This window comes from Nannobrachium achirus (genome assembly GCF_963921795.1).
Source record: "Nannobrachium achirus genome assembly, chromosome: 14".
In the NCBI taxonomy this organism is placed as follows: Eukaryota; Metazoa; Chordata; class Actinopteri; order Myctophiformes; family Myctophidae; genus Nannobrachium; species Nannobrachium achirus.
In genome coordinates, this window is record NC_137821.1 from 2496264 (window position 1) to 2519091 (window position 22828).

General features: G+C 42.0%; 1 protein-coding gene across 1 annotated transcript in view; it reads right to left on the reverse strand.

The window, feature by feature from the left end:
- The window catches only part of adisspb (adipose secreted signaling protein b), a 38693-nt gene that overhangs the window by 7384 nt on the left and 8481 nt on the right, over positions 1-22828 (reverse strand). The window contains exons 3-4 of the mRNA XM_080741330.1: positions 10741-10922; positions 6264-6405 (exon numbers count right to left, since the gene is read on the reverse strand). Coding sequence (XP_080597456.1) covers positions 6264-6405; positions 10741-10922 — 324 coding nt within the window. The remainder of the gene's footprint in view (positions 1-6263; positions 6406-10740; positions 10923-22828) is intronic.

Genomic DNA, 22828 nt, shown 5'->3' on the forward strand with positions numbered 1-22828 from the left:
TGTTGTATTTGTCTGTTCTATGTCTGTTATATGTATGTTCGTCCTGTCTTGTATGTTCTGCATTGTTGCTTAATTCACTACTGTTTTGGATCTATGCTGTTGATTGGGTCAGGAAATGTATTCTCTACTAACTAAAATGGATAGTATAAAAGGAATTAAAATTATTCATATGAATATTAGGAGCCTCAGACCTAAAATCGATCGGTTGAGGACTTGGGTGGAACAGCACAAACCCCATGTTATTACACTTTCAGAAACCTTTCTTAATAATAAGATATCTAATAATGAAATCAAACTGACCAACTATGTCATTTACAGAGCCGATAGAGGAACAAGGTGTGGTGGTGTAATTACATATGTTTTAGCAGATCTTGCTTCAGAACTAATTCTACCTTCAGTGGAGCCTGTTAATTTTGAAAGCATTTTTGTGAAGATCATTTTACACGAAAACAAATATTTAACTATCGGAAACATCTATAGACCTCCGTCAGCTCCTGCTGACTCTTTCAACTGTATAGTCTCTACTATCAACTCTATCAATGATAAAAACGAACTGATAATATTAGGTGACTTTAACCGTGACTGGCTGGATAAAGCCTCTAAAAATGCTAAAACCATTATTGGGAATTTGAACCTGACCCAGCTAATAACTGAGCCTACGAGAGTCACTCTCACATGCCAATCCTTGCTAGATTGGATTCTGGTCTCACACCCAAATCGAATTATTAAATCAGGTATAACATCTGATTGCTTTAGCGATCATTGTATGGTGTTCTGTATATGGAAAATTAGACTACCCAAACTTCCTCCAAAATTAATAAAGATTAGGCAAGACAAAAAAATCAATGTTGATGAGTTTATTAGTGATCTAATTTCTGTCAATTGGGACCGTTACCAAATTATTTCAAATGTTCACGAGGCTTGGAGTTTCTTACATTCTGAACTCAGTAGAATCATCGACAAGCATGCTCCTTTCAAAACCATAAAGGTCAAAGGTAGCCACCTTCCGTGGGTCACATCTGATCTAATTTGCATCTTCAGGCAGAGGGACAAGGCATGGGCCTCATTTCGCAAGACAAGGGATCCTGCAAATTGGGAAATATACAGACATTTACGTAATAAAAGTAAATTAATGACGAGGAATGCTAAATCAAATTATTATAAATATTCTCTTAATCGTGATTTCAATAATCCTAAACAATTTTGGAAAAAAATAAAATCAATAACGAATTCATCCGACAAAAAGGATCACTGCAATCAATTAAAAATCAATAACACCATAATAAATAATCCTCTTCTGGTAGCACAGGCCTTTAATCGGCATTTCTCCTCTGTCTGTACTCCCTCAATGCCAGATCCTTATGTCATTTATAACAATACTCCACCCTGCCATAGCTCCTTCTCTTTTAAGAAAATATCACCACTTGAGGTTCTGAAAGCCATTAATGACCTTAAACTGTGTAGTGGCCCTGGCTTAGATGGTATAGAAAATAAATTTCTGAAACTTGCTCCACACATCTTAATGTATCCTCTCGCTGATCTCTTCAATCTGTCACTATTAACTCATGAAATACCTTCCATCTGGAAGTGTTCAAAAATCACCCCTCTGCACAAAGCGGGTAATACATTAGATCCTAATAATTACAGACCTATTTCAATTATCTGCTCTATAGCAAAAATCTTTGAAAAATTAATCCATAATCAATTGACTAATTACCTCAGCAATAACAATATATTATCACCTGTTCAATCAGGTTTTCGCTCCAACCATTCTACAACCACTGCTCTGTTAAAACTCACAAATGATATATTTTCATCTTCTGGCAATAGTAATCTCACAGGTGCGATCTTTATTGATTTAACCAAGGCATTTGATTTGGTCAACCATTATCTTTTATTAGACAAACTTTACGCTATTGGACTATCACGCAATGCCCTTCTCTGGTTTAATGCTTATCTCCATAATAGAAAACAATGTGTGGTTATACAGGGCAGCAATTCAGATCTAGCTGTGCAGGAACAAGGGGTACCTCAAGGTTCTACCTTAGGCCCACTATTGTTTTCTATTTTTATCAATGATCTTCCGTTAATATTTATGGATTGCAATGTTCAACTCTATGCAGATGATACAGTCATTTATACATCACAATCCACCTTAGCACAAATTCAGTCAACATTACAAACAAATTTCATTCAGCTCGAATTATGGCTTTCAGCCAATAAATTACTTATAAATAAAACTAAAACTATAACTATGCTTTTTGGTACAAATCAAAATCTGGCATCTAAGACATTACAACAAACATTTAATATTACTTGTTTTGATGGCACACAACTACATAGAGTTGAACAAATAAAATATCTTGGTCTATGGCTGGATTCAGAATTATCATTTAAATGTCACATCGATAACATTGTTAGAAAAATAAACTATAGCACTGGGGTTCTCTTTCACAATAGAAAATGTTTTACACTGTCAGTTAGAAAAAAACTGGTCATGCAACTTATTCTTCCAATGATGGATTATGCGGATGTAGTCTACCAGACTGCTCCAAAAACTAACCTCCTTCCACTTAACACGTTATTCAACCGTCTCTGCAGATTTGCCCTTGGCTGTCCATATACAACTCATCATTGCACCATGTATGAAAATCTCAACTTGCCATCTCCCACAGTAAGACGACAGCAGCATTGGTTACAGTTTATTTTCAAATGTATTTTCTATAATTACCCACAATATCTTAAACAATATATGGACCCTTACACCTCTAATCATCATCTTAGACACTGCGTACAGACTTATTTTACAATTCCATCTAATATAACTAAATCAGTTGGTAAAAAATCCTTTAGATTTAAAGCTCCTTCCGATTGGAACAACCTTCCTGTTCATATTCGATCAATAACTTCCTTTCAACTATTTAAAACAGCGCTGTCCTCTTACTTTGAGACTAACTGCTCATGCTTTCATTAATCCTTATTAACAGTATAACAGATCCTTTGACGCAATGATTCTTATATGTGCTATGTGGTATGTTGTATGTTGTATGTTTGTATTTGTGTCCCCCCTTGTTGATGCTGTTTGATTTGTCCTGTTATGTTTAGTGCTGTTTTGTTTTGTTTCACTTGTTTGTTTTGTTTATTTGTTTAGTTTGTGTTTGTTCTACACAGATACTGTACGTATCTGCAACTTGAGGATGTCCTTGAAAACGAGATGGTTCATCTCAATGGTTTATTCCTAATAAAGAATTTCAATATAATATAAGGTGCTGGGAGTGAAAACTATAATGTAGGGGTGCCTCAGATTTAAAAAAAATATTTATGGGGTGACCTGAGACAAAAAAGTTTGAGAACCCCTGATCTATGCTGGCTGCTGTGGAAAAATAAAGGGTTGTTTTTGCGCAGATGGATTATTACTTGACTTCAACGTTTAGCCCATCTAGTCACATGGCGTGTGTCATGTGACAGTGTGTCATGGCGGCTGCCATCCAAGCCTTGTTTGTGCTGTAAACATGTCAGCTTTGGAATTAAAAAGTATTTTTCTTCAGTAAATGAAGTCTCTTCATGGGCCTCTCAATGGATTTACTATGGAGGAGCTTCACTTCGCGTGCACGCCCAACATGCGTTGTAAACAAATCTCGGACATGACCGATGTGGGCGGGACCGGAGCACCGTACAGTAAGTAATAATACTTTTACTGTAAGTACAGTAAGATTGACGAGGAACATCGTCAAAGGAAGCAGAAGTGTTAAGCCACTTGCCCCCAACCAGTGAAATCAAACTCGCTAAATTGGCTAAAACGATAGAAAGAAGTAAATGAAAACATTCTTTTCATTTCTCTCATTACAATCTAAAATATGAACCCTTGTTGTAAAAAACTAAAAACAAAGTTGTCCTTTAAATCTCGTATTTAATCAGCCTGTGCCATGTTTTCACATTCAACCCAGAACTCCCCCAGTGGCAGGTGCCAGTACTGCTCCCTATTCTGCTACAATGGGGTTGAATGAGACTAATATGCAATTTAAAACGGTTTCATGGTTTAAATTCCTCACCGCAGCTGGCATACTGTAGTGTGTGTGTGTGTGTGTGTGTGTGTGTGTGTGTGTGTGTGTGTGTGTGTGTGTGTGTGTGTGTGTCCGGTCCATAAGGTCATGCAAAGGTCACAGTGGTGTGGTAACTTCTGCTCCAAAGGTCAAAGGTCAGGGAAAGGTCAGCTAGAACAGGGCGTCAGCGGTGTGTCAAGGTGGGGTTCGGGGTCCCTCAGGGGGACCCTGGGGGGTTCCAGGGGGTCCCCAGCTAAACCAGGAATGGCTTAAAAACACTTCAACCCTTTTGTGCATTTCAGTATTTTGAAAATAGACGAAATATCTAGATAATGGAAATGGAGAATATAATGCATCACGGTGCATTGTGAGCTTGTAGATTTTTTTTTATCCTGAAAAACATTTTTTAACAATTTTAACAACACACATCTTTCAGCTGGGGGTCCGTGGACCAAACCTGGGTGTCCTTGACATGAAAACGTTTGAGAATGATTGTTTTTATAAACAAAGCCAGAGGGTTCCACTACACTGTGTTCTGTTCACTGATGTGTTGACATGAATTATTATGTAATATTAATGTGAATGTAAAGCATGTGTTGGACTGCTGACAAGTCATACTGTACACTACATTATAAAGCTCAGGAACTGTCACACATTTTTACCAATTAATTTCCAAAACTTTTCCAAAACCTTTCCAGAATATTTAACCCAATTTCCAGGACTATATAACAATAATTCAGCTCAATAACAAGTCGCTTACTCCTACGCGCAATGCCCAAAGACAGGTAGTGTATGGCAGTGGTTCTAAACCTTTTCAGGCCGTGACCCACGAAATAATCATATTTTAACTGGGGACCCCCCACCCTGACGAGCACTAAGAGTAGAGGAATTTTGTATAACATGGTTCTATTGTGAAAATAGCCGATCTACATGCTCACATCATTTAGATCGGCTATTTTCACAATTTCTGCCTCTAATATTTGACAATTTGGCCAATGTTTAATTTGTCATTTCAGAGGTATTAACAAAATCAATAACCAAAGACAATGCATAGCTATTTTTTTCCAGGACCTTCCAGGACCCTTGATCAATTCCAAAACTTTTCCAGTGCTGAAAAAATATTTTTCTAATTTCAAAATATTTCCAGGAATTTCATTACAGTGGGAACCCTGCTTAGCTTATTCACTGCTACGGATGGATTTCTGTGGGATTCTTTAGCAGCCTACTAAAGAATCCCACAGAAACTGTAGTAGTAGTAAATTATTAAATAGTAATGGCACTGCTTAAATTGTAAATTAGCGCTATTGACTGGTTTGATGGAAAAGCCGACCCCACCACAGTCTGACCACAGCCCACATCGGGGTCCGTGTCCGGGTTCCATCGTGCAAGGCACCAACCTGCTCATCAGAGCAGTTAGGGGTTCAGAGTCTTGCTCAAGGACTCTTCAACACTAGTCTTGCGTGGCCAGACTGTTGCCTCTGCGATTTGGCCAAATGCTCCCGGCATACAGTCTGGCAAACAGGAATAGAAATGATGAGTGCGAGATAAAGCGGATGTGACGCAACCGCTCCCTTGGTGCAGTAGCAATAACATGTCCTACTGGAAGCGTTAAGTCTCCTTTCTTTTTTTGGGGGGGGGCATTATTTCGTCTTTCTCTGGTGTTGTTGGTGTTACGTCCATGTTGTTTTCAAACGTTTTCTTAAACTATACACCCATAACAAGAATATGCCGCTCGAATGACTTTGTCTGAGCTATTGTGTTTCTGTTATGTTTCCAATGGGACTACAGTTCAGTGCAGCAGCGGCTACTTCCGATACTCGCCGTTCGGGAGCTGCCGTTCCAGACTCTATATAGCATTCAGAGATTGTGGAATAGTTGTCTGGCTACGCGAGACTACTTCCACACTAACTCTGGGGGAGCCCGGGATCCAACTGGGAACCCTTTGTGTTCTAATGACGGTTTCTCTACCCCTGAGCCACTGCCTCGCGAGGCGTGACGAGGCAAGGACAGACAGACAGACAGACAGACAGACAGACAGACAGACAGACAGACAGACAGACAGACAGACAGACAGACAGACAGATAGACAGACAGACAGACAGACAGACAGACAGGTCTTACCCTCTGCTACAGGGCAGATGTCAGTGATGCAGAGGTGAGGACAGACAGACAGACAGACAGACAGACAGACAGACAGACAGACAGACAGACAGGTCTTACCCTCAGGGACAGGGCAGATGTCAGTGATGCGGAGGTGAGGACAGACAGGCAGCGGTGCAGGACACACGTCTCTACCCAGAGACTCAACCTCTGGTAGTGTGAACACGATCTCATATCTGTGCTGTGTCTTTAAGAAACCAACCTGATGACAGAGAGAGAGAGAGAGAGAGAGAGAGAGAGAGAGAGAGAGAGAGAGAGAGAAGCTTTAAGCATTGGGTTTATCAAGCTTGTTATTGAGCATAGCGTGCCATGACATCATGTTGAAACTATCAAGGCAAGAGGCCATCAAGAAATGATTACAGTACTATTCATAATATACAGCCATTTAACACTTATTGCACATTAATGAATGATCTTGATAAAATGTTTTAATTCTGTCAATTGTCATCTTCATAGATGGTGGTTAGCCACAAACTCACAGTCACAACAACTGACCATCAAAGCATATAGCCTACCAGTTCTGTTCAGAATTTGTCATCTCACGTTTTATCAACAATATATTAGAAAACACACAACAGTGGGCTGAATAAAAGCCAGACTCAATAAGCAGATCAATTATGTGCTTATTATCAATAAAAACCCTAGATATAAATGTCATTATTATTTCACAAGGTATGATTGACAGGATCTAAACATAATAGAGTCCTGACATGACAGCGGTGATACAGGATTAGTAGGATAAAAGAGTCTTAGGAGACCTTTCTCCATAATTGTTAATTATCCTACTGAACTGTCCTGATTTATTTTAATAAGCAGGCCTTCCTATTTTGGGCAGAAAGTCATTATAGGTGAAAAGTTTAAACTGTTCTCTACGGTTTGAGAGCTGTTGGAAAAAAACCTTCCAAACGTCACTAGCGGTTTAGCTGCGAAGGGCTCACTTCAAACAGACCAACGGTGGAGTCCCTGGCCTGATCTTCACAGCAGACTGGACTTCTGACAAGGGAGTTGGGCTGAGTAACTCTGAAATATATTATTTTACTTTTGCATATATTATTTTACTTTTGCACTTAAACATTGCACTTAAACACTTATGGAATGTGTTTCCCTACCATTCCAACACTGTCCACCTCACGTCGTACGAGACACTACATCCCACGTCACTGTAATGTCAATAACCTCATCTACCCACCTCGCTCACATAGTCACCACATCATGATCAAAGGCGGTCTCTGGAACTGCCACTCAGCTGCAAAGAAGAACATGCCTGAATTCATTCTAGGCCAGGCTACTTTGAATTCCCTCGAATTTCTTGCACTGACAGAAACCTGGATAACGCCTAATAATACAGCTACTCCTGCTGCCCTCTCTGCAGCACATACATTTACACACACTCCGCGTCCCACAGATCGTACTGGGGGCGGCACAGGCATTTTAACATCTCCCAAATGGAAGATCTGTGCGTTAAACCTCTCTCACCTCTCTCTGTCCACATTTGAATATCATGCTGTTTATATAACACAACCTGTACCTCTCACCATCATTGTGCTCTACCGCCCCCCAGGGACCCTTGGGGATTTTCTGGAAGAACTGGACTCTCTGATCAGCTCATTTCCGGAGGATGGAACACCCCTGATTCTACTGGGTGATTTCAACCTACCAACTGCAGAAAAGTGTCTTCCTGTTACATCCCTATTGTCCTCATTTGACATGTCCCTAACCCCCTCCCCTCCCACCCATAAGGGTCTGTTTCTATAAGCTTACATTCTGTACTTGTTATAATCTGCAAAATATGCAGAATACTGTAAATCATGGGTCTTCAACAGGGGGTCCGGGACCCCTAGGGGGTCCTCAGAGTCACTACAGGAGGTCCTCCAAATCTTTGAGTGATAGAAACTTTTTTTTTCTCCTTTTTTATATGAAACACTTGAACCATAGTGTCCATATTATGAGAACTTTAGCCAAAAAATTGCAGATCTACAAGCTCACAACGCCTCGCAGCGCGAGGCGTTGTGAGCTTGTAGATCTGATATTTTCGCCAAAGAGGTTTGGTGTAGAGGGGAAAAGAGCAGACTGACCAGTGTGGTATCAAAGTACAGAATGAAAAGTCAAGTTTATTACGTTTTGACGGTTTAAATATCTGAGAACAAATTAACATGAATCCAAAATACACTGATGATTGTGCTGTCAAACAATGAAACTATATGGAATCTATGAAAAGGTTGTGGGGGTCCCTGCTTCATCTCTCTCTCAACTAAGGGGTCCCTGATTCATCTCTCTCTCAACTAAGGGGTCCCTGCTTCATCTCTCTCTCAACTAAGGGGTCCCTGCTTCATCTCTCTCTCAACTAAGGGGTCCCTGCTTCATCTCTCTCTCAACTAAGGGGTCCCTGCTTCATCTCTCTCTCAACTAAGGGGTCCCTGCTTCATCTCTCTCTCAACTAAGGGGTCCCTGCTTCATCTCTCTCTCAACTAAGGGGTCCCTGCTTCATCTCTCTCTCAACTAAGGGGTCCCTGCTTCATCTCTCTCTCAACTAAGGAGTCCCTGCTTCATCTCTCTCTCAACTAAGGGGTCCCTGCTTCATCTCTCTATCAACTAAGGGGTCCCTGCTTCATCTCTCTCTCAACTAAGGGGTCCCTGCTTCATCTCTCTCTCAACTAAGGGGTCCCTGCTTCATCTCTCTCTCAACTAAGGGGTCCCTGCTTCATCTCTCTCTCAACTAAGGGGTCCTTGGCCTGAAAACATTGAAGACCTCTGGCCTACGGTTTCTTTAGAACTTTGATTATATTGTGTTTTCTCTAGATAGATATCCATTTATATTATTATATTATATTGTGTTTTCTCTAGATAGATATCCATTTATATTATTATATTATATTGTGTTTTCTCTAGATAGATATCCATTTACATTGTTATATTGCTGTTAATGTACTGACCTATTATCTTGTTTATTATTGTGAGGTTGTATCTGCTTATTGTAAGTCGCTTTGGATTAAAAGCGTCTGCTAAATGCCTAAACTGTAAACTGTAAACTGTATGAGCTGTTGGAAAAAACCTTCCAAACTTTAAGAGTCGGTTTCTATAAGCTTACATTCTGTACTTTTTATAATCTGACAAAATATGCAGAATACTGTAAATACATTCATGCTGCATGAAGGATGAATCAGTCAGTCCATACATAGACTACAACGGAAATAAAACAACAGGGATTTGAAGAAAAACAAGTCAAAATAAAAAGTGTTTTTCACATAAAAGACAAACAGAAAAACAAGAAACAATTTTTCTGTCTCACAGCTGTGGCATTTGTAGCATCCATCCCACAATGCACTCCTACACTGTCTGTCTACATATGCATGCACACGCACACGCACACACGCACACACTCCACTCCTACACTGTCTGTCTACATATGCACGCACACGCACATGCATACGCGCACGCACGCATACACACCACTCCTACACTGTCTGTCAACGCACGCACGCACGCACACACACACGCACGCACACACACACGCACGCATACACACCACTCCTACACTGTCTGTGAACACAGGCAGGCAGGCATGCACACACACATGCACGAATGCACTCACGCACACACACACACGCACACCCCTCCCACACAGTGACAATCCATTGTCCAGTGACTCATAGTTCTGCAGCAAAGCCAAGTGAAACCACACGTAGAGTTTGTCGCACACACACAGAACACAGTTGATCTACAAGCTCACCACGCGTCCCCTTCACGACGTGCCAGCATAGATTTGGGGTTTGACGTGACCACGGACACAACACATGGCACACGTGTGGTTTGAGTTCGCCAAAAAAAAAACACTAAGTAGAGAAAATACAGATTTTGGGGGTTAAACTTGTGCAAGCCATTTTTGTTTTGTTGAGATCACGTGATATTTGGTTGTTCTCTTGTTCACAGACTGTGGACAGCGCCCTCTATCCTAAAACACTGAAATGCAGCTTTGACCAGTGACTGGTCTTCGGTGCTTTGAGCCCAGACAGACTGACGAGTGCATTGGTCTTTGGCAATAAAAGTGCTAACTCATCTAGTGCCGATCCTGCGATGTCTTTAACTTTAACTCAAATTATTGCTTCAGGGGGGGTCCCTGGAACAACATATTTTCCCTGGAACAACATATTTTGGTACATGTAATTATCGGGGGTCCTTGATGTGGAAAAGTTTGAGTACCACTGATTTAGAAGAGGGATTTTGAGGACGTTTATTAGCATCCGGCCAAAAATATTCAAAGACTTGCAAAAAATTTCACAATTTTTCTGAAATAGTAGATCTACAAGCTTGCAGCGTGGCACTCGTTGCCGCGCTGGCTGTGAGCTTGTATATCTTCTATTTTTTAATAGTTAACATATTCAAGGATTTTCAAAAATAGCAGATCTACAAGCTCACGCTGTGAGCTTGTAGATCTGCTATTTTTGAATAGTTAAAGCATAAAACAATGGTCAAAGTGATCATGTAAATATTTTGTACTGTAAATAAGAAGTCGTGAAGGGTTAAATGAAGCGCTCACCTTGACCAGGAAGTTGCCGTCAGCGTCGGGCGTCACCATGACGACCGAGTCGTGCAGCTTGTCGTCGAAGTGCACGTGGGAGGAGGCGGGGCTTGTGGAGGGGGCGGGGCTAGTGGAGGGGGCGGGGCCGGAGACGACGACCGCCTCCTCGGAGAAACGAACGCCCGCCGTCTTGGTCGAACCTGAGGAGAGACAAGCGTACGCACACACGCACACACACACGCGCGCACACACACACACACACACACACACACACACACACACACACACACACACACACACACACACACACACACACACACACACACACACACACACACACACACACACACACACACACACACAATCACACACGCACACACATCTGTTAGGAAGCATAGGGCACTATATAGCAGCAGATGTATAAATAATGAGTTACCAGGGCCCAAGGTGGAGGGGCCTTAATTATTTTATTGAAAAATAGCAGATATACAAGATCACAGCGCGGCACAGAGTGCCGCACTGCAAGCTTGTAGATCTGCTATTTTAGAAAAGTTGTTAAAATGTGTGCAAATCTTTGAATATGTGCATTTTTTTTGCTTCTGGGGGGTCCCTGGAACTAAATATTTTGAGGTGGGGAAAAATGTGTTTTTTCAAAAAAACCTTAGAAGGATTTGAAATACTCAAAGACTTGTTCAGGATTTTTTGAAAAATAGCAGATCTACAAGCTTGCAGCGCGGCACTCGGTGCCGCACTGTGAGCTTGTATATCTGCTATTGTTCAGTAGTTAAAGCACAAAATAATGCATTCCCAGTCTAAATGGGTTAAACCCCCTCCCCCTATGAAGAACTTTCATGGGGGGCCCTCAGTGAATCCTTGTACCCAGGGCCCAGAGTTTGGTGTGACACCCCTGGTTGTGAAGAACATGTACTGTATGTGGTGCCAGTTTTGACTTTCCAATCATTTTTAAATGTCTTGTTTTTCTGAGATAGGTTGATTAGAGCAAATACTTCTTTGTCACACAAAATAAATCACCAAGTTACTGACATTTTCATGCATTTATTTTGTGTTTTCTGATAATGTGACCAAATCTGCTGGGCCGAAAATATCCATACAGAAATGCTACTGTAATATGAAATGTGACCAAATCAGCTGGGTAACAAATATACACACAGCAGCAATGCTAATGTCCTTTTTCTTTTTCTTTTTCATCCAGTAAAAAACTAGCAATTTTTGTCTAGTAGTGCCTGTTGCATTAGCTGGCTCTTCCTCCATCATGACATGCCTACCATGCATCCATCAAGATGAACATGAGTAAACCTAGAAGCACCAAAAAGCAGGTCTGCAGTGAACTAGAAGCTGCTGGACAGACTCCACAGTCAAACGTGTGTTCCACCACCATGGGCTGAGAGAGCAAGATGGAAGCCCTTGCTCCAGAAGTGGCACCTTAACTCATTGCATGCCAGGCCCGATAGTCCTGAGATTATTTCAATGTCTTTCCCTGCCAGGCCCGATAGTCCAGAGAATTTCCGCCATTTTGAAAAAAAAAAAAAAAAAATTCAAAAAATTTTCTGACCCCAAAAAATGTAGTAGGCATGATAGAAATCGCGAAATTGCATGTTTAACCCCCATAGCAACCCCATCTATCAAACATGGCAGCCATCTTTGTTTACATTTTAGGAAAACATAATGGCTGCTATCTCATGAATGCCTGAACGGATTTCCATTCGGATTTTTTTGTTTGAAAGCTGTGAGCAATGTGGACACACGTGGTGCATTATCTAGGCATGGGTGTGCATGATCCGTGCACTATGAATTACATGGAAGTCTATGGAGACCAGAGGCACCGTAGAGTACGAAGGTATGTTAAAATGGCGGGGAATGTGTTAAAGGAGTAGTTCACCCCCAAAATGACTTTTTTTCCTATTGATTACTAACGCCATGGAGACTTGAATTCAGTAATATTTTTAGTTTTTTGTCGCATTTCTAAGACAAAAAATGTATTGCAATAAATGTACCCCCATTGATTCCGGATGGGGACCCAAATTAATTAATTAAGAAGATATATGCGGTCAGATGAAACAAAACATGATTAATTCATGCATAAAGTGCCTCACAGGAAGTGTGGAAAAGGAGAGAGTGATCTGAGAGAGTGAAGTAGTGCTTGTTTCCTTACAGGGCTATTAGATGACATCCTCTGTGTGTGTGTGTGTGCGTGCGTGCGTGCGTGCGTGCGTGCGTGTGTGCGTGCGTGCGTGCGTGCGTGCGTGCGTGCGTGCGTGCGTGCGTGCGTGCGTGCGCGTGCGATGGAATCAAGGACCACACAGCAGCCAGACACCATTGTTGTTGTAACCTTACCTGACACCCACTAACTACATGGACGGCTCTCCTGTAACACTGACACACAAGTGTCTGTTACCCCACTAGTTGTTACCTCAGTAGTTCATTGCATGCGGTGGGGTGTTGCAGCAGTAAAGTGCCTGCTCTGCTCACCACCTGCTATTTGCACCACTTCTGTACAACACCTCCTGTATTCTGAAGTAAGAGATTCATTTAACAAAAAAGATCCACATTTGAACCTTTCAGAGGTGCCATATGAATGCACCATTTACCATATGGTTGTTGCCTGACAGAAACCATAGATCAGGGGTCTTCAACAGGGGGTCCGGGACCCCTAGGGGGTCCTCAGAGTTACTACAGGGGGTCCTCCAAATCTTCCAATCCTTTTTATATTAACAACTTGCACCCTTGTGTCCATATTCGGAGAACTTTAGCCAAAAATAGCCGATCTACGAGCTCACAGCGCCTCGCGCTGCGAGGCGTTGTGAGCTTGTAGATCGGCTATTTTTGGCAAATAGCTTTGGTGTAGAGGGGGAATAAGAGTACAGAGTGAAAGGTCAAGTTTATTAAGAATTGACGGTTCAAGCGGTTAAATATCTGAAAACACACTATAGGATGCCAGATCTACAAATGAACCAGGCATCTGTCTACATACTGTAACATGATATCTAGGGTTGTAAAGGGCCATTCACACTGAGCACAGTAACTATCCACCTGTTTCCACGGGAATTTACTGTACTGTACTGTACTGTACTGTACTGTACTTTACTGTACTGTACTGTACTGTACTGTACTGTACTGTACTGTACTTTACTGTACTGTACTGTACTGTACTGTACTGTACTGTACTGTACTGTACTGTACTGTACTTTACTGTACTGTACTGTACTGTACTGTACTGTACTGTACCTCCTGTGTTCTGGAGCAGGACATTCATTCAGGATACAGAAATGTGAAACTTTCTGCCTCAAAGCAACGTTACGTAGATTCAAGATTCAATAACTTTATTGCCATGTCAACAAGTTGATAGGAATTTGTCTTGGTTCACTCTCAACATAAAACAAAAAACAAAAACAAGGACAGTGCACATATACGGACATCCATAAACACACAAGAGTACACAGCAGTTTAAAGTGCTATATACATAAACAGTATATTACCACATAAGTGCATAATGAGTCAGTGCAAGTTCACATGTCTAATAGCTAAGGGGTAGGTGCTGTCTCTGAAGCCAGATGTTTTGCTTGTAGATCATATGAAGACAATGACAGATCAACAAGCTCACAAACATCACCAAATGTGATGTCCCACTGTTTGACTAATGTTGCAGAATGCCAGGTTCATGTGGTTAAAGGGATATTCCACTTTCAACAGGGAAACAGTGGAAGGGCCTCTCTCCACATACACACCCATTGTAACTTCAAACTCCATTTTAACCATGAGAGATTCATTAAAAACACACATTATTTTTTCTAGTTACTCAAACTACCCTCCTAATACGTGAGTAGGCCATGTTTTATCCATAACCTTTTTCATTTAGTTTTTATAATTATTTGGGAAAATGGAAAAAATGAAATACAAAAAAAAAAAAGAAAAAAAAGTTATGGATAAAACACGGCCTGCTCACGTATTGAGAGTAGTATGAGTCACCAGAAAAAATAATGGGTGTTTTTAATGAATCTATCATGGTTAAAATGGAGTTTGAAGTTACAATGGGTGTGTGTGGGGAGAGGCCCTGGGCCTGGAGGGCCTGGTAACATTTACATCAAATATCTAAATATTGAATCAAGCAAATTAAAAACTGTTCAGGGTGTTCATAAAAGCCTGATTAGACGATAAAATTACCAAAAGTTTTTTTGAAAGTGGAATATCCCTTTAAACAGAGACAGATCATTTGTTTAGAACACGATCCTCTCTGCAGTGATCCACACATTTTAATGATTTACAATTTCATGTCATAGCTTTGCACGATTTTAGGGCCAAATCTGTAGGAGCAGTGTCAAAAAATGTGTTAGAAAAAATGGGGATGATGGTGGCGCTATATGGGACAGATCCATGTTGATGACATGGCTGGAGACATACCGTGTACCGCTTTGTGTGATTTTAGGGCATTTTATGTGCGCTGCAGTGGCGGGGGTCCTCCACTATGAATGGCTAATGAAGTAGAGCTACAGCACATCTCTCTTTCATTTACATTGTTTTGGGGTAAGCTATAGTCGGACAGAGCCTCTGGATACTCAAACTCCGCGTGCCGGAGTTTGAGTATCACTGCATAGGATGCCAGATCTACAAATGAACCTGGCATCAGTCTACTCTACATACTGTAACATGATATTTAAATTAAATTTAAACTTCGCCTATAAACTAAGCCTATCCCTAACCGCACGCATAGCCACGCGGTCGGAGGAATTAGATGTCGGACTTGGAGGCAATGGAGGGAGTGGAGAATGGGGGACATTTTTTGCTGGTTGAAGACCGAACGTGCCGTGAGGAGAGAGTTACAGTAGTGGAGGTTTGATATGACTGATGTCTGGATAGTGATCCTGTGTGATGTGATGATCCAGTGAATCACACACACATTAATGATACCAGTCAGTATGTCAAACACACATTTTAATGAAGGATTATGTTTTAAACAGCAGCTGTGTGACCTTCAATAGAGTCTGGCTGTGTAGAGTCCATCTTCAATAGAGTCCATCTGCTGTGTGTGTGTGTGTGTGTGTGTGTGTGTGTGTGTGTGTGTGTGTGTGTGTGTGTGTGTGTGTGTGTGTGTGTGTGTGTGTGTGTGTGTGTGTGTGCGTGTCCATATAGTAAATTATATCTGTGAACAAACACACAAGCATGTAGCACACTCAGAAAGTGCACGCACACACGGGGTTCGCATCAGTGTGCCGACGGGCCGGTATTCTGACACAAAAACTAACCCTAACCCTAAACTTAACCTCAGTAACCGTGACGAGTAACTAACCTGCCGACGCTAGTCTGAACAGCCAACAGCGGCCCGTCAGGCATATTGAGCGGACCCCCCACACGGCTGTAATCAACAATCAGTGTCCAATCAGCAAGTACAGGACAAGTAGCAAATGTTTAATGACCTCTATGAGAGAGAGAGAGAGAGAGAGAGAGAGAGAGAGAGAGAGAGAGAGAGAGAGAGAGAGAGAGAGAGAGAGAGAGAGAGAGAGAGAGAGAGAGAGAGGGAGAGGTGAGCGAGCAGGATTTTAGCACCAAATCACAATGAAGGCTACAGGATTCAAACACCACTGAACATTTCATAGAAACTACATGCAGACTGAGAGCCTTTTAACCAACCAAACACTACTGTTATATCCAAACCTCCACAATCTCCACATTCAAATGTGTGCTTTTTTTAAATGACCCTACCAGATCAAACTACAGCGTCACACAATAAAGCATCACACGTAGCAGATCTAAAAGCTCGAAAAATACAACGTGAAATTACAGAGTACGACCATCCAACCCCCAGTGTTCATTTAACTCTATTTTCGAGTGCCGCGCTGTGAGCTTGTATATCTGCTAGGTACTGATCAACAAAAGATGCCCGTTGACTACCTTTTTTCATTGACGAAAACAAAATAAAAACGAAATAAGAAACTAAGCTATGATGACTAAAACAAAATACTAAACAGAATATATTGTCAATTTCGTCATCAAATAAAAACAGACTAAAATGTCAGGGAGGGACTAGTGGAGGAGAGATCCAGTAGAACTAAAAGACAAGTCATTTCATGCTTGGTTGCGCTTGGGTGTTGCGCTCTGAAAATATTTTCAGAGTGCAACCAAGATAGTGTAAAATCAGCAATTACGATACCATCAAGGCACCGCCAAAATACATTTTAGTCGACAAAATAAACTGTAGATTAAGTCAACTGAAATCAAATTATATTTAGTCGACTAAAACTAAAACTTTTCAGATGACTAAATCATGAATTAAATTTAATTCAAAGACTACAACTAAAAACTAAATATATTGACATTTTTGTCAACAAATAAAAGCTAGACTAAAATGTCAGGGCTAGTGGAGAAGAAGTCCTTTTATGATTGGTTGCGCTCGGGTGTTGCGCTCCGAAAATAGATCTGAAAATAGCTGATCTACAAGCTCACAACGCGTCGACGCATTGTGAGCTTGTAGATCAGCTATTTTCAGCATGCAACCAAGTGTAAAATCAGCCATTATGACGCGCCATCAAGGCACCTCCAAAATACATTTTAGTCGACAAAATCGAATGTAGATTTTAGACAAAAACTAGACGAACACTAAAACTTTTCAGATGACTAAAACAGAGTGACATGTCATTCAATAGACCTGGACTAACAGCTAAATCAAAAGGAAGGCTGCTGCCAGAGAATGAGAGCTGAGATTAACACACATCCATGCAGATCTGGGTCAGACTAATGAGTTCACTATGATCTTACATCATCATCATCACACTGTAGAATGAATGAATTAGAACATGGATCAAACCACATGATGGGGGGAGGGAGGGGGGGGGGGGTATAAAAGCCTGTTCATGTGATCTGACACAGTTCCTTCTCTGACTCTTTAAAGTGACTGTAAAGCACTGATTATTATACAGCTTTGTCTCAAAGAATTTGAATATTGTGGAAAAGTTCATTATTTCCTGTAATTCTGAAAAAAAAAAAACGAGAAAAAAAAAACATATTTGATGGCATACAGCGCATGGAAATCAAAACCCCATATCTCAAAATATAACAATATTAGACAAGGATTTATAGTAGAGAAATGTCAACCTTCTGCAGTCCCACTGTTTGGGAAACAGTGCTTTATGCTGTAGTAATATACCAGTAAGACTCCCTAATCGGGAGATAAGCGACCGTAGGTGGCTTATCTCCACAAATAGGGCAAAAATGTGTTTTTCCAAAATCTTCCTGATCCATGTTGATGACATGAGTGTAGACATGCTGTGTAGTGATATTCGTGATTTTAGGGCAAAAACTGTAGGAGCAGTGTCCAAAAATGTGTTTTAAAAATCGGCCTGAAGGTGGCTCTAGAATAGGGCCATGTGAGAAATGAGGGGTGGGGTCTCCGCGTTACCATGGCGGACGAATAGGTACCGGCCCCGGCTCTCCCGGACGCTCCTAGGACCTGGGGGTCCCTGGGGCTCCGGGGGTCCTTGGAGGTTGTAGTTTGGCAGGCAAGGAGTGTGTGTGTAAAATGTGGCATGGATCGGGTCAACGGGTGCGGAGATATAAGCAGGGAAAAAGTGTGACGTGTGACGTGTGAGCACATTTGGTCATTTTTTACATCTGGGGGTCCCCCAGGGACCTGGGGGTCCCTGGAACTCCGGGGGTCCTTGGAGGTTGTAGTTTGGCAGGTAAGGAGTGTGTGTGCAAAATCTGGCATGGATCGGGGCAACGGTTGCGGAGATATGAGCAGGGCAAAAGTGTGACGTCTGACGTGTGACGGACGGACTGACGGACTGACTGACTGACTGACGCACGGACACCTGGTGGAGCTTTCTGTAGTAAGTGCGACCTACGGTCGCAATTAAAGGACCTCGGGGTGAGTCATTAAAGGGGGGGGGGGGGGGGGGGGGAGAACTGCCAACAACAACAATAACACCACCGGAAAATAGTACAGAGTGCTCATTTCACTCCAAAGAGCCCAGTCACCATTATGCCTCTCTCAGTCTCACACACACGGCATAGCTCAGGGGTAGAGAAACCGTTATTAGACCACGAAGGGTTCCCAGTTCGAATCCGGGCTCCCCCTGAGTTAATGTCGAAGGGTCCTTGAGCAAGACTCTGAACCCCTAGTTGCTCCCGGTGAGCAGGTTGGTGCCTTGCATGGTTTCCTCCACCACCGGTGTATGAATGTGTGCGTGAATGGGCTTTGGATAAAAGCGCTATATAAATGCACCATTTACCATTTTACCATTTACACACCAGGGGATGGTTTAAAACAGCTTCACTGACATAGTGCAGGGGTTCCCAAACTGGTTTGGCTCAGGGCACCCCTATAAATATTTTACTTTTTTGGCATCGAGTGTCGGGTATGGCCATCACTACAGATATGCTCTAAAAGTGTGAAAAACCTATGTTTTCATTTCACTGCGTTTTCCTCTTTCTTATTATGCTGTTTGGGAGCCGGTGGTCTAGAAGAGGAAATCTGAACAGTGTGAGTCCTTTTACATCTATACTCTGCTACAGGGTGCCGTGACGGCAGTCCAGGGGTGCCGTGAGATAATTTGATAATATCTGGAATTCATTTGGACAATTAAACAAATATTTTGTATCATTTTAAACTTGAAGTACAAATTCAGTCAGTTCTAACCAAAATGGCTATTACAGTATCTCAACGTTTTCCTCGCAACATAATCACTAAAATATGCTATAAATATAAGGTGCTGGGAGTGAAAATCATGAATATAACGTAGGGGTGCCTCGGATGACGGAAAATCTTTATGGGGTGCCCTGAGCCCAAAAAGTTTGGGAACCCCTGCTCTGCTAGATAGTGTGTTTTCCTAAAAGGAATGAGCAATGACTTCCAAATGAATCACTTTGTGTAGCTCTGCAGCTTGTGTGTTGCTGCCCAGGATTAAGCTTCCTGGTTATGATTCATTTCCTCCTGCTGTTGTAGATATGTATTTTGTATATTATATTCACATAAATGTATGTTGTGTATTATATTCATATTTGTGTATTATATTCATATTTGTGTATTATATTCACATAAACCGTAGGCATTATAAACGAGGGCTTCCGCCTACTCCTCTCCAGTCCAAGTATTGTTGTTGTAATGTTTGTTGTGACTAAACTCTGTACTTGCCTTGAGGCTGAAACAAACTGTTCATTCCATCATTCATATGGAAATGAGATGGAAATGAGCATGTGTAACCTTTGACCTCTGTGTTCTATTGTGTAGCTGATTAACAATGTTGTCTGTTTATATTACTGTATGTGGGTGTGGTACTGCAGGCACGCAGGCACACGCGCGCACACACACACACACACTCTAAAATTGTGGAACGCCCTGCGCTAAAATATGGAACGCCCTCCCGAAGGCCTTAAAGGAGTGTAAATCCCTGCCTTCCTTTAAAACGGCACTGGAAAGCCACTTCGAGGCGGCTGCTACTCAGAACTGGTAAATGGAAACAAAGCCCATATCCTTACCTCCCACTGATCTTTATATTGTAAATATTATACATTTTGCATTGCATTTGCATATACGATAACTTCAGCATAGCACTGTGTTCTATCTCAGTGGTTCTCAACCTGTGGGTCGGGAACCCCAGGGGGGGGTCCCCAAATTATTTTGGGGGGTCCTCAGATGATTAACTTAATGTGCAACATTGTTTTCTCACACAAGTGACAATTTAAAGACGTTTTACTACCTCTGAAATGACAAATTAAACATTGGCCAAATTGGGCAAATATTAGAGGCAGAAATTATGAAAATAGCAGATCTACATTGTGAGCATGTAGATCTGCTATTTTCACAATAGAACCGTGTTATACAAAATGTAATGCCTCAACTTTTAGTGCTTGTCAGTTAGAATATGATTATTTTGGGGTTGCAGGCTGAAAAGATTGAGAACCACTGTTCTGTCTGTCATTCCATGTTGACTGGGCTGAGGCTCATGTTTGCTTCATAATGTTCATAATGGTATCAAACTGAACACTTTGTATTATTTTAAATGGACCGAAATAAAGATTTACTACTATTACTACTACTACTACTGGAATGTTTTAATGTTGAGGTTGTGAATGAGCAACCAAGCCTCTCCTCATGTGATCATCATCGTTATACTTCATAAGAGAGCGTTGACATTAATATGTGCAGTGATGTTACTAGGTCTTCAATGTAATGGGTCCCGGGACCCACAGGTGGTCATTCAAATGGGTCCCAGAAAAGTTTTATGAGTCCTCAATATAAAGTTTACACGCGCAAAATGGCGTTGGACGTCGGTGGAATCAAAACATTGACATTTCTATCGCCTGTTTAAGACTTTCTACCTGGATTTTATTTGTGTTAACGTAGGGTAAAGTAGGATGCTTTCACCCATGAACAATGGTGGTGTCTGTGGAATTTCTTTTTTTTTCTTTTACCGCGATGCGGTAAATTATTTTAACATGGACTCCAATGGAGGCGCATCCCCAGGACCCCAGGACCATGACATGAATGAGTCCCTGGGTGACTTGAATGAGTTTTTGATGCGGGATGCGCACGTAATGACATCACTGTATGTGATCTAATTATACACACGTGTCATGTCCTCAGTGTCCTTGCTGCAATACATACAATACAACTACATTAAAACACTATATAACAATATAAATACCATGGAAATGATCCAAACCTTGGAAAACTAAATGTGAGCAAGAGACGATTTTTCACCTGGGAAAATAAAAGGATAAACATAACGATGATGGTTTGTCTGATACACTGTTACATCATCCTGACTGTGTGTGTGTGTGTGTGTGTGTGTGTGTGTGTGTGTGTGTGTGTGTGTGTGTGTGTGTGTGTGTGTGTGTGTGTGTGTGTGTGTGTGTGTGTCTCTCTCTACTGTACTGCCACCCTGTTGGGAAAGCCTCTGCCTCTCCTACACACCATGAAACTAACATTAGATAGTTAAAAATACATGCATCTCTCTGGAAGACATGCCAGAGAGAGAGAGAGAGAGAGAGATAAATACATGACTACATGCCAGAGAGAGACAGAGAAAAAGAGACAGAGAGAGCAGATCAGATCAGCTAAGACAGGGATGCTGTCAGAACCCTCACTAAAACACCCTGGACGACGCTCCACGCGTCCCAGACTCTTCTCCCTTCCCTAAAACACCCCGGACGACGCTCCACGCGTCCCAGACTCTTCTCCCTTCTCTAAAACGCCCTGGACGACGCTCCACGCGTCCCAGACTCTTCTCCCTTCCCTAAAACACCCTGGACGACGCTCCACGCGTCCCAGACTCTTCTCTCCCTTCCCTAAAACACCCTGGACGACGCTCCACGCGTCCCAGACTCTTCTCCCTTCCCTAAAACACCCCGGACGACGCTCCACGCGTCCCAGACTCTTCTCCCTTCCCTAAAACACCCTGGACGACGCTCCACGCGTCCCAGACTCTTCTCTCCCTTCCCTAAAACACCCTGGACGACGCTCCACGCGTCCCAGACTCTTCTCCCTTCCCTAAAACACCCTGGACGACGCTCCACGCGTCCCAGACTCTTCTCCCTTCCCTAAAACACCCTGGACGACGCTCCACGCGTCCCAGACTCTTCTCCCTTCCCTAAAACACCCCGGACGACGCTCCACGCGTCCCAGACTCTTCTCCCTTCCCTAAAACACCCCGGACGACGCTCCACGCGTCCCAGACTCTTCTCCCTTCCCTATAGCCTTGACGACCTAGCAGTCTTATGCAAAGGTTTAAATGTAATGTATCTTTACAAGGAAGATTCTCAAAGAGAACACCAGCACTCAAGGAACAGTCCTATGAAGGCTCTTTTTATTTTACATTAAGGTTGACATGGTTTGCTGCATAGCAGCCAGTAACAACGAACACGTTTCGGCGTTTCACGCCTTCATTAGGTTGTATCTGATACAACGCTGATGAAGGCGTTTCTTTGAGAATCTTCCTTGTAAAGTTGCGTTTCCCGACCGTGCACCCGGTTGGAGTCATGCGCGCACCTCTGCTTTAAATGTAATGTATATCATGTTATGTAGACCAGGGCTTTTCAAAGTGGGTGCCGTGAGATAGTTTGATAATATTTGGAATTTATTTCTCACACTTAA